Source organism: Lithobates pipiens, unplaced genomic scaffold (assembly GCF_037356315.1).
Source record: "Lithobates pipiens isolate NorthernLeopardFrog02 unplaced genomic scaffold, aLitPip1_a1.2 Scaffold_13, whole genome shotgun sequence".
NCBI lineage: Eukaryota > Metazoa > Chordata > Amphibia > Anura > Ranidae > Lithobates > Lithobates pipiens.
This window is the reverse complement of record NW_027507718.1, coordinates 418,005,908-418,018,575: the sequence shown is the minus strand read 5'-3', so window position 1 is coordinate 418,018,575 and position 12,668 is coordinate 418,005,908. Positions and strand designations below refer to the sequence as shown.

Genomic DNA, 12,668 nt, shown 5'->3' with positions numbered 1-12,668 from the left:
TGGAGATGTAATCAGTTCAGCAAAAAGTTCAACTTCCAGGGTTAACTCTCACTGGTTTCAGGGAACTGGAGGTGCAGCACCTCATGGAGAATGAACTATTCTCTTTGGGTAACAGATAAGGACAGAACAGGGCATAATCTGAATGCAGTAAATTTACATATTTAGTGTGAAAAAAGACAATTTGAAACTCACATATAGGCAGTTAAACGTTCACAAGTTGGGCCTGTGATGGTGAAGATCTCAGTGCAGCAGAGGACACCAAGGGGCACCAAACCTGGCTACACACTATGCACATTTTTATTTGTTCAGTTTCCTTTAGATTTACCTTGAACTACAGTATGCAGTGCAAGGGCCTGCCTATTTGCATACAAATTGAAAGGGTTTAGGATTGGCCTCATACTATATGGTCTTGGTAAATCTAAAGGAAATTATACAAGACAATTGTATGTGTAGCCAGCTTAAGTGCAGCATACAATATATGACGGCTTGACAGAGGCGGAGCAGCCTTGAAATGCGTTGCCATGTCAGTGGACGACTCCCGGACATGTGACATCACATCTGGCCTGCTGTACACTCCACAGAGCCTGCCACCAGCTCCCTACATCCTGCCGGCCCACAGCTACAACATCAAGACCTCCATGGCAACAGACATTTTGGATGGGACTGTATATCCCTTATGCCACACACCTTCAATATATTGAATATAGGCACGATTCTTTCATATCCATGTGAGTTGCCTATTTTGTGTGCACTTGCTATTGTTGTATATGTTTGGCACCCCCTGGTGGCCTCGTGTTTCACAGGCACATCCATCTGACAGAACTGTAGATTGATCCTGGACTGTATTTTGGCTCCCCACTGCACCGATATCTTCACCATCACCGGCCCAACTTTGAAGATGAGCAAACTTTCAACTATCTACATGCGAGTTGACAATTTTCTTTTTCCCCCCACAATAAATATGCTACACTTCTTCTGTCCTCTATGTAACTGGCTACCTAATACAGTCTCCTGGAAATAGCTTTGTGCCATTATAAGGAAAGTTCCATGTACCATAGTGTGAAAATATTTGTCTACTGATAACACATATATCCTTTTAATGAGAATGCATAGTCGTCTTGCATACATTTTCTGCAAGCATTATGTTCATAATCATACTTTGTGTGGCTGACTGTATATTTTTTGCCATTTGAAGATGAAGGCAGCAAGATTTGGTGGATTTACCAATATGGTGATATAAATCAGTAGTCCAATGTGCAGCCAAAGATTAAGCAGTATCATGGAGTCCTCAGAAGTGTATGTGTGTATTTAATCTGTGTATTCAGCTGCATGGAAGGAGGATGTCCTTTTCAGATATTTACACTGTAATGGCCAGTTCAAACCATAATGCAGTGCTCTGCAAAGCATTCATCTTCGCTTTAGACAGCCCATTCATGAATAGGGCTGTCAAAATGACATTATAGGTAGTATATATTTTTCAGAGCAGGACAATGCATATAGCATATGCATGTGTGCATTGCAATGCACTGTGGATGTGTACTGGGATGCAATTAACAAAGTGGCACCACATCTACACTGTTGTAATATAGTGTGTAATATTGCAGGGTGTATGTTGTGTGCTACTGTGTGAACAAACCCAAGCAAACAGAGCTAAGATGTCAGAACATGAAAGAATACATGACGCCGCTTACCTTCTCTATCAGTTCATAGCACTCCTCCAGTTTCAGAGCTCTATTCTGTACAGAGATGGAGGCTCTGTGATATACATCCAGCCATTCCTCATACACGCTGTCAGGGATGGCAGCCACAGCAAAGCACAGTGTTCTTAGACCTATGAACAAGACATTATGTTGTGAGCTTATTTCCACAACATTACCGTTCTGAAATTTACAGATATAACGAATGTACAGCTGCCCAATTACTTCTACAGTAGTGAGAAGAGCCGGTAATCAGCCAGGATAGCAAGCTACAAAAGTTTGAGCAACAGGCATTCCTCGATCTCCTGTGTAACTTCCAGTTTTAGAGCAGTCATTCCTTGGCTTGTTAACCTTCTACCAATTGCAATAAAATAAAATGAACATTTTTATTTTAAAGTGTAAAACAAAAGAAAAAAAATGTAAAAGCATCCCTGCCACCCCATACAAAGGCAAATACGCATGTAGGTCCTGCACATGTATGAAAACAGCGATTAACCTGTGCATGTGAAACAAGAGGCCACCAGGGGGTGCCAAACATATACAACACTAGCAAGTGCACACAAAATAGGCAACTCACATGGATATGAAAGAATCGTGCCTATATTCAATATAGTGAAGGTGTGTGGCACCACTCAGCGTACACATGAGGTATCGCTGCAAATTTCAATGGCGAGTGAAAGCAATAATTCTAAGGCCATCATTCACAATTATCTCCGAGACTGATAATCTGTAAAGGCTTTGAAAAATTTTAGGTAGCATAAGATACTCAGTGGGACCCAACGTGTCATTAGCGAGGTTAGTGTTGTGAGCATATGGGGTTAGTTGGCTTGGTAGAAGGGTGTTGTAGGTTTTAGTTACATTGATACAGAGATGAGAGATAGTATAGTGTCCAGGTAAATGGCAAAGAAGTCTGCAGGGAAGGTGGTCTTGTGGAAGAAGGGATAGACTGAGGGCATTTTTTTTAAATTCTGTCTGTACATCCAGTGATTAGAGGTAGGCTGGCATGTTCCATTTATGTACTGCACATAACAGTGATGTCCGTCGAATATTATCACTACCTCGGCAATGAAGGAAGAACCCTATCTGGTAATAAATTAAATAGCCTATTTATTGGCTTTGTCTACAGTTGTGCTGATTTTAGCGAAGAGCTTAAAGCGGTGGTAAACCACTGGACTTTTTTTGTACCCTGCAAGGTAAAGCCATAATGTGCTAGTATGCATTGCATACTAGCACATGATGTTAAACATACCTTAAAACAAAGCCCTTTCAGCCCGAGATGTCAGAGCTGCAGGCGCTCTCATCTTCTTTCTGGGTTTGCGGACTCCAGGTCTGTGATAGGTCAGAGCCGCGATTATGTCATTCCCACGCATGCGTGTGGGAGCCACAGATTACAGCACAGGGGTCTGAGGGAATGGCCTGGGTGGCTGTTCCTTCACAGTGTACGGGCCAGTGATGTCACTGGCTGCATGTACAGTAAATATCTCTGAAACCGCACACATTTAGGAGATATTTACACTACCTATAGGTAAGCCTTATTATAGGCTTACCCAAAGGTAGAACTCAGAGATGGGAGTTTACTCCTACTTTAATATCAAGGTTGAGTAGAGAAATCAGTCAGTAATTTGACCACAGGTTTACCTCACTTTAAGATGCTTAACTAATCCAAAACCAGGTCACCCTGAGGGAGTATGTAGCTGGGGATTCCAATGTTACCCTCCCCCATCCTGGCACCCAAGGGTGGCTGACCTGCCAGCCACCGTGGTCTGAAAATGAGGTTCCTGTGCCTAGAGAAAATGGGGGTCCCCGTCCTCAAGGGAGATGGGGTCCCCCCTATTGAAGTGTCCTCTGTTCCCCTATAGCAGTGTTCTGTCCCCTGCACCCCCTCACTGTAGGGTCTTCCGTCTCCTCCACCCTCCCCCAATGTAGTGTCCTTTGTCCCCCACCCCACATACACATGCTGTGTAGGTAGAACTCTCCTACCGTACACAGGTGCACAGCAAGAAGAGCAGCAGAAATCGATATCACAGGGCTGGATAGGGGCAGGAACTGCTGAAGTTAACTTTTCACATTAATAGGCTGGTGATTGGTTCCTGGGATCGCCCGGCAACCACCAACTGCTGTTTATTGAAAAATGAAACTCCAGCAGGTCCCGCCCCATCCAGCCCTGTGATAATGGCTGCTGGCCGCTGTCCAATGAGGAGGACAGCCGCAAAAAAGCCCGTGGGCCGGGTCCTCGTGAATTAATCACGAGCACTGACAGGTTGGACATTCAGCGGTGGCGGACCGGGTGCTACCCGTGGGTTGCCAACCCTAGTTTACAGGCGGTGCTTCTTACATTGTATGTTAATGTATGAAAAAAACATTCCAATCAGCAATGACACCTTTTGGTAGAAACTTCTACCAGGGAAGACAGATTTTAAAAACGTGTGAATTAGAATAGATAAAAATGTGGTGTGGTGTACATTGGATTGCAAAAGTGGAAGTAATGAAAAAATATTGCCTAACAGTCCCATAGCGGAAATTAAAATTGCTCAGGTCCACAGGGGGTGCACAGGTATGTAGGTGAGGTGGTTAAGTAACCAAAAAGTTCTTCTAATTTACTCGTCTTGGACAGCGTTACTTCCATAACACAATGAAACCCTGTTAACATTTTTATAATAAATAAACTGTGAATTGGATAGCAAGTTTTAATTCTCTTATTCTTCTCAAAGATGTAGTAACCACCTTACAGGTATAAATCTAAAGCTGGTCATACGCTAGTAGAATTTTGTTCAAAAACGTTTTAGGCCCCTTTCACACTTGTGCGATTTTTCCTGTGACTTTGGACATCAAAGTCACATGACAAGTCGAACCCCATGACTCCCAATGATAACCATTCATATCTGTACTACATTGGTCTGACTTTGATGCGCTTTGAGGTCCATAGACCTCAAGTTTACACAGGAATTCCCAGAAATCTCTGCAAAATCGCGGCCAAAAAATTCACGAGACTTTCAAGTCGTGGCAGTGTGAAAGGGGCCTTAAAGTTGCAGCAACGTCAAAGTAGTTCATACTCACCAATAAGTAGTTCACTACTTTGGTCCGACTTTCACGCAACTTGGAGGGACATCAATGTAAACACTCATAAGTAACATGAAAGTCGTACTTTAATAATGTTATACAATTCAACTTATGTGCAACAGTTGTCCATTATCACTGGTCAAAGCCAAAGTCGTATCCGCACTCATCCAATGTTGCGTCAAAGTTGCACTCTAAAGTCGGTGCAACTTTGGAGGCCTCCAAGTGTGAATGGAGTCTTAAAGTGGGATTCCGCTCTTTTTTTATTTTTTTCTTACCTGTCTCACTGGTGGGTGAGTGCTAGCTTCGATTGGCATCCACGTCCGGCGTTTATTTGACCCCCGGCACGACGAATCTTTTCTTCAGGATGACTTATAAAAACCTACTCTGGCATTTTCCATTTTAACTGTGGGCGTCTGAAGCCCACAGGCATTTACTTCCTGGTATATGATGACGTCTGGCTCCCAGCATGCTCCGCTCCATCTTGCACATGCTCAGTGAGAGCAGTGACAAGGAAAGAAAAACTCCAGGAAGTTCCCGCCCCGTTGTCAAGGCAACGAAAACCACACAGCACAGAGAACAAAGAATGAATGAAAACGAACCCACAGAAGCAATCACTTGTTTGCTTGCTACCTCGTGTGTAATGGCAGATACAGCTGCCTGCCCACTTTAAAAATGGCAAATTCGTACACGCCCTCGTCACGTGACCGGCGTCCGAACGAAATCTCGCGAGATTTCGCAATTTCAATGTCCCCCATGGATTCTTGGGAAATTTCCCAGGGACCATTGCGAGGACGATAGCCACCCCTACTCCCACGGGAGGAGAACCCGGAAGTCAGCTGAAACATCAGAAATAAAAGGTAAGTAAATAATATTTTTTTTTTTCAGGGTTCGTTTAGGTAAGTATGCTAACTGTTGATTTTAATAACATGAACTTTCATTTTTAGGTACCAAACCACTTTAAGCCCTGTACGCATGACCAGAAAATTGTAAGAAATATACCGCTTTCAAAGCGATCGTATGATAATCTGATTGGTAGTACACTGCTTTCGAGGGGATGGCAGTTCATCCGATTTTAACCGATGGGACAAGCACCAAATTACATAATTTCCGAATTTTTATTCTGTCGTACGAGAATTTTCGTGACTTCAGTAAAACTCTTCAGGTTCGATCTGAGATTAGCATGCAAACCCCCCCCCCCCCCCCCCAAAAAAAAATTGATTCATCCGATAATCTCATTGTGTGTACCAGGCATTAATGTGTTTTGTGTTGGAGAAGTCCACTCACTCCTAAATCGATTATTAAAAGCAAATAAATTTGAAGTACTTTCGAACGCCAATTGTCATGCCATTAAAAGTACTGATGAGAATTTTTGTTTGTTCAAAAATCTGATAGTGTATGGCCAGCTTAAAGTAAATGCAGACAAGCTCAGTGAACCTGACAGAACAGATCGAAGTTTCTCGAAAAAAAATAAAAAAATCTTTCACCTTCTGCTCTGTAATACGTTTCTCTTTACTTATAATTCAGGGGTGTTAATCATACCTTCAGTAGCAAATTGTTCCAGATGTTTTAAAGTGATCTCTTTGTACTTTGAGGTTTCTGCCAAACGGTCATAAATTACGGTATCCTATTTTCAAGAAAAAGAGTGTATGTGATATATACAGCATGACAAAGGAAATGTGAGGTAGAGCAGGAAGCAGGTCTAATTAATACAGCGGATTTAATAGTGAATGGGAAAATGTTTGAAGCAGTATTAAACAAAAAAGAAAACAATTATATAGCAGCTTATAAATTCTTAGATGTGATGGATGCATTCATTTTATTTTTAAAAGGAGCTCTCTACTTTATTTTCATCTAGTGATCCAGCCAGCAAGTCTGTTTTTCAACAGAACAAGCTCTCCCGCAAATATAGCAGAGTGTTGAGACAAACCATCACCGACTGGGGTGCTTACAATTATCAGCTTTTAATCATGCAAACCCTTACCTCAAAAGAAACAAACACTGTTACCGTAACTGTAGTGTAAGCTGGAGATTGGCTTCATTGTGTTGGCGTATCTAAATTTGTTAGTACATCTCCCCTCCCTCCAGATTGACAAAGCTTCTGTTCAAAGGTGCCCCTGTGGTTCCTTCCTCTAGGCAGGGGGAAAAAATAAAATAAAAAATACCCGATGCCCCCACCCACACATTCGAGGTGGACAGGGGAACCTCTCACTGAGCTATTGTATTCTGCTCAGACCTGGCATCTATAGCCTTTGGTGCAGACCGAGCAGGGAAAACCCGACAAGGTAGCTGTACAGAAATCGAGAGAATGGCCCATACATGGATCAAATTTCATCCAGGCTGGCTAAATTTCGATCAACATATGGCCAACTTCACTGGCCAGATCACCAGGTGAAAAGAGGGAGGGAAAAAAAGGCGAAAACCGTCCCAAAAAACAAACAAGCAGCCACCACATCTATTGATTGAAAAGCTGAAATAGATTACATTTTTGGTTTTGGGTTTACCATCACTAAGGCTTTTGATGTATGTCAGTGCAGCCATTGACAATACCATATGGTTGGGGAGCTGTATTCAACCATGCAGAGTGTGAAGGAGGCGATGCCCCATGTTCTTCACCACCACGTTTTTCAAAACAGACATGGTCATGGTTAACGACCAACCCTAAAAGCACTTTTTTCAAATCACCAATTTAAAAATGCATATATACATATATTTACACATCTACTCCATGCTGCAGAAATCATTTTATCCCAAATTCCATCTAAAAGAAAAATTTCCATTGTAGCCATCAGTGCCTTTTGAGCCCTTTTCATACTTAAGCGTAGTCCACACGAGCGGAATGTCCGACAGAAAAAGTCAGACGGAAGCTTTTCATCGTGTATTCCGATCGTATGCCCCATCTGACTTTTTTTTTTCGAAAATTCGGACGGACCTAGAAATAGAACATGTTCTAAATATTTCCGATGGAACCAATTCCTATCGGGAAAACCGCTTGTCTTTATGCTGCTCCGACAGGCTACTGGCTATTGAACTTCCTTTTTCTAGTCTCGTCGCACGTGCTGTACGTCGCTGTGTTCTTGACGATCGGACTTTGGTGTGATCGTGTGTACGCAAGACAGTTTCAGCAGAATTCGTCGGAAAAACCTTCAGAGTCGCGTGTACAGGGTATAACAGTTATTCTTCATTCAACCCAGTGGGCTGAAGGAAAAGAAACTGAAGAGCTTGGGAGGAGGCCATGTACTAACTATCTGATGGCAGAGGGATGGCACCCCCCGCCAGTACACACTGGTTAGCGCTCTGAACCATTGGCTGAGAACGCTGATCGGCAGGACCCTTTTCGGTCATGCTTCTTTGATGAGGGTCTAGTGTGGATGGGCTGAATATCGATGGGTTTCTATTGATAGATATTCGGCCCATGTATATGGCACTGAAGCCTGAAATGAAGATGCGGTGAGTATAGCCACCCCATCAACAGAATGAAATGTCAGTACACCAAGTGCATATGTGCCAAAATGGTTAAACCCACATAACAGCATGCTGATTTTACAGAAGATGGGGCTGTTCAGGCAGCGGGACAGAAAAGATTAAACTAAATATGTAAATTGATTTGTTAAATATTGCTGATAGTTATCAGTTAATAGTTGCTGAACCAAAGACCTATTAAAATATGAGGGTAATTAAAACGACATACATTAAATTAGTTAGAAAGAAAAGCGCAAAGTAAACATGCACAGGCATTACATGCAAGGATGAGCAGACGCTGTGTGGCATATAGAAGATGGAAGACTGAGTTGCATTGCGTCTATTACTTACAGCCCCTTTGCAGTACAATCTCAGTTTTCCTGATGAATTACGAACGATCACAGACATACGTTTTCGATTACTGAAACAAAGAAATTTTGCATTATAGCACAAAGTGTGTTGGGAGGATTAAGATACATCTCATTTAATAAAATAAAATGATGGAAGACACATTGACTTTTGATCTACATGAAGCTGGCATTGAAGAATATATTCTGTGTTCCTAAAATAAGACTATAATTATATATTTACCTTGTAAACTCCAGCACATTCAGCAGCTCAAACCTTTCCTCCTGACCGAGCTGAAAGAGATTTTAAATGAATTAAAGAACATCTCCAGGCAATAAGAGAATCAATCAGTAAACCGCTAATCCTATTCAGGAAGGATGCAACCTTATAGTAACTCTAGCCAAAACATTTTTCTTGTGGACAGAAAAGTTTTAATTACAGTCAGTAGAAGAGTTTTCCCTCATTTGCTGTCCTGGAGACCAGTGTATGCTGGACATGAAGTTTACCCAATGAGAACACTGACATCAATAAAATCTGAAACAGGTTCTAACCCATCCCCAAGGTAATAAAAAGCATTATATCCTCAGTCTGGACGTCCACTAACACAGGGATAAGAAAGAAGTGAGGTAGATCCTCCCCAATCAGAACACAGCAATAAAAAAGACAAGTTCTGAACCCACCCTACTAGCAAAAGTAAAATTACACTCTACTTCTACACATGCACATCTTTGCAACTTTCACAAATTGCTGTTGGATAGATTTCAGCTCGACTTTGTGGTTTGCGACCTTGTCTTTATACACAAGATGCCAAGGAACTTATGTTGGACTAGACTGGGGACACCTGACCTGCATATTGGCAGCTTAGCAAACAGAAATGATCCTTGGGTTGAACACAAGTTTGACCCAAATCCAAATTGTTCATGGTTTGACAAAATTATGAATTAAAGGAGAAGGGGGGCCAAAGGCTACGGACCGCTGTTGACTGATGTCACTCAGCCGGTCCAGGCTCTGGAAAAATCCAGACTTTAATGTTGGGACCCATCCAGATAACTGACTGGAAACTGAAGGCTTGAGCCAGTCATTCCCAATCCCTCCACAGCCTGGAACCAGTGAGTGCTGGAGGGGCAGAGCAGAGAGCTGATGACTGACCGACACCGGCTCTCTGCTAACTGAAGACTGAGAACTGAGCAATCAGCGAGCTTTGATTGCCGAGTTCTCAGCCTTAGAGGACTGATCCTGCATCTACCTAGATGAGTATTTTTTTGTTAATACAAATCTTTCTTTTAATGCATCCGTTCAGTATCCAAATGACCAAAAATGCACTTCCAGGTCTGAGCTGTAGTCAGGTGGCTATGAGGGGCTAATCAAGGGGGGTTTCTTATGTGCCATTCTCTTTCCTACAAGTCAGGGTAATCCGTAGCCTTTTGTCAATGTGTGTTGGACAGTCTGGAAGCATATAGATACAGAATACAAGTCTGTGCTGGGAGAGCTGGTTGCTGCTGATAATTGTTAAAAACAGCTATTGAGATTGCCCAACTTTTGCAAAGAAGTGTGTAACTGTATGAGCTCTTATTCACTTCTGTTACAGTTGAAGGCCAGCCAATCCGAACTTGCAAACTTCCTCCACTTCCTGGGGCGAAGCTTGCCAGCCTCCCTTTTACTTCAAACATATTCCTAATGGCCAATCCGTTAGCCCATCATAGTGCCTGTCCAATTAAAATGTGTGTGGGGGGATGGTCAAGGATTAGAGCTCTATCCATTTGGCTCCATGCACATTGGACTTTTTTTTTACAGCTGCTCCTAAGGGGGTCTGGCTATTTTTTCCCCCGCCTCTAAGCACCCCTTTATGTTAGCCTATGTGCCCATGCACACATAGGCTTTTAGCAGCATTTAGGCTGCATTCACACTCCAGCGATTATCTGCTTGAAGCTCAAAAATGCTGGAGGAGAAAAAAAAAATTCTCTATTATTCTATATGTTCACATCACCCCCCCCCCCATGTCATCTGAAGACAAACGTCTAAAGCGCAAACAAGTTCTGGACCTTTTTTTGTCCGCCCGATTTGAGTGTTTTTCTGGCTTTTAGAGGTAAACTCACTGCCAGTGCGTCCAAGAGTGGCAAAGTTTTGGTAGAAAAAATGCTTGAAGCTGCTAAAACATGCCCAAACGCTAAACGCGCTTCAGTTTATTTTAATAGCCAGAATATATTAAAATTCTGGCCAATGAAACAAACAACCAAAAACCAAACTCTGCTAAATTGGTTTGAAAAACCGCAGCTTTGGTTTTTAACACAGATTTTCTCCAGTCAGGAGAAACTGCATTTTACAATAAACCAATGCGCAACCAGTTTACATGACCACAAGGTATAATTGAAACAGAAAATCAAGTTGGCTCCTTGTCTGATCAGATCTACTTTAAAATGTGCAGGTTTACACTCAATCTCTGGTGATATTGCACAGTATCATGAAGTGTTACTTTTAATTCTGACTCTCATATGACACAGCCCTGGGGGACTCGCAGCCGACAAGCCACAGCAAAACACTGAAGCTATAAATAATTGTAACATTTTGTTTTATTCTGCAGAAATAGCAGGGTCGTGGAGAAAGGACCCGAGAAACAACGAATTACAAAAAAAAGGAGAATTACTTAAAATTTAATTTTCAGTCATAAGAATGCAAAAAAATTACCTACATTAAAGCAAATATGGAAGTCTTGGTTTAAAGGAAAATCGCACAAAGCATCTAAATGGAACACAATATTCACCACAACGTGCCCTATATTGTTACTAAACCCAGGACCCTGCGTTCTATATATATCTTGTCTCCCACAGTACACAGAACATGAAAATGCAATTATTTTTGTAAATATAAACCAGTAAATATCTTTTCTCAGCAGTTTATAGCAGTCTTGTGACATCAGTGTCTGGTTAAAAATTGAATTTTCATTCTACTCTGACTGTCCTATGAGGCTGTAGGACCCTTAACCCTCTGTCTGGACAGTTCTGATTGGCCCTGTGCTAATAACATGCATCCTCCCAAGGGAAAAAAAAAACTCTAGTAATACACCAAACTAAGCATATGCAGAGTGACTCCAAAGGCTCTGTCTTAGCAGGAGATGGGTTGGGGACAGTGGAAGAATGGGCGGATCAGAGAAGATAGAGTCAAAGAGCCTTTTTACACAATGCAGAGAACTACCCCCGTAGGCTCCACAGTGGGTATAACCAGCATGCTTCACTGCATATACAGACTGACTTTACTGTTGTGGGTTTAGTAAAAATAACCAATTGCCGACCAGCCGCCATCATTATACGGCGGAAGGTCGGCTCTCTTGCGCAAACTGCAATAGGTGTACGTCGGTCTTTGCATGGACGATAGTGGAGATAGGAGATAGAGTCCGGTGCACTCCATGTCTGCCTGCGACCCGTGATCGAGGTGTACAGAGGCAGAATGGGGAAAAGCATGTGAATGTTAAAAAGGCGATTCCCCGTTCTCCAGATGACATGACAGATCTTCTGTTCCCAGTGATCTGAAACAGCGATCTTTGTCATGTCCCTGGTAGCCCATACCCCTTACAGTTAGCACACACCCAGGGAACACAGTTAACCCCTTGCTCATCCCCTAGTGTTAACCCATTTCCTGTCAATATAATTTTTACATTTATCAGTGCATTTTTATAGCAATGTAATAATGTCACTGGTCCACAAAAAGTGTCATTTTGGGTCAGATTGTTCTTCCCCAGTCCTGCTAAAAATCGCAGATCGCCACCATTGTCGTATAAAAAAAAAAAAAAAAATTACATTTGTTCCTATATTATGTCCCTAAATGTATCCCATAGTTTGCCTATTGCCAATATGCCTATTGCAATTTTTTTTTACCAGAAATATGTAGAAGAAAATATATCTGCCTAAACTGATGAATACATTGATATATATATATATATATATATATATTTTTTTTTTTTTTGTATTATAGCAGAAAGTAAATAAAAAAATGTTTTTCTTCAAAATTGTCTTTTTGTTTATAGCGCAAAAGCTAAAAACCGCAGAGGTGATCAAGTATCACCAAATGAAAACTATTGGTGGGAGGCACCTGCTGCCGCCATCTTGA

The 12,668-nt window shown here is 41.9% G+C and overlaps 1 protein-coding gene across 6 annotated transcripts in view; it reads right to left on the bottom strand.

Annotated features, from left to right (window-relative positions):
• ATP8A1 (ATPase phospholipid transporting 8A1) overlaps positions 1 to 12,668 on the bottom strand; it is a 376,828-nt gene that overhangs the window by 96,013 nt on the left and 268,147 nt on the right. For all 6 annotated transcript variants that reach the window (XM_077477552.1, XM_077477551.1, XM_077477556.1 and 3 more), the window contains 4 exons: positions 8,808 to 8,857; positions 8,568 to 8,637; positions 6,297 to 6,381; positions 1,692 to 1,831 (listed from right to left, as the gene is read on the bottom strand). In XM_077477552.1, the coding sequence (XP_077333678.1) occupies positions 1,692 to 1,831; positions 6,297 to 6,381; positions 8,568 to 8,637; positions 8,808 to 8,857 (345 nt within the window). The remainder of the gene's footprint in view (positions 1 to 1,691; positions 1,832 to 6,296; positions 6,382 to 8,567; positions 8,638 to 8,807; positions 8,858 to 12,668) is intronic.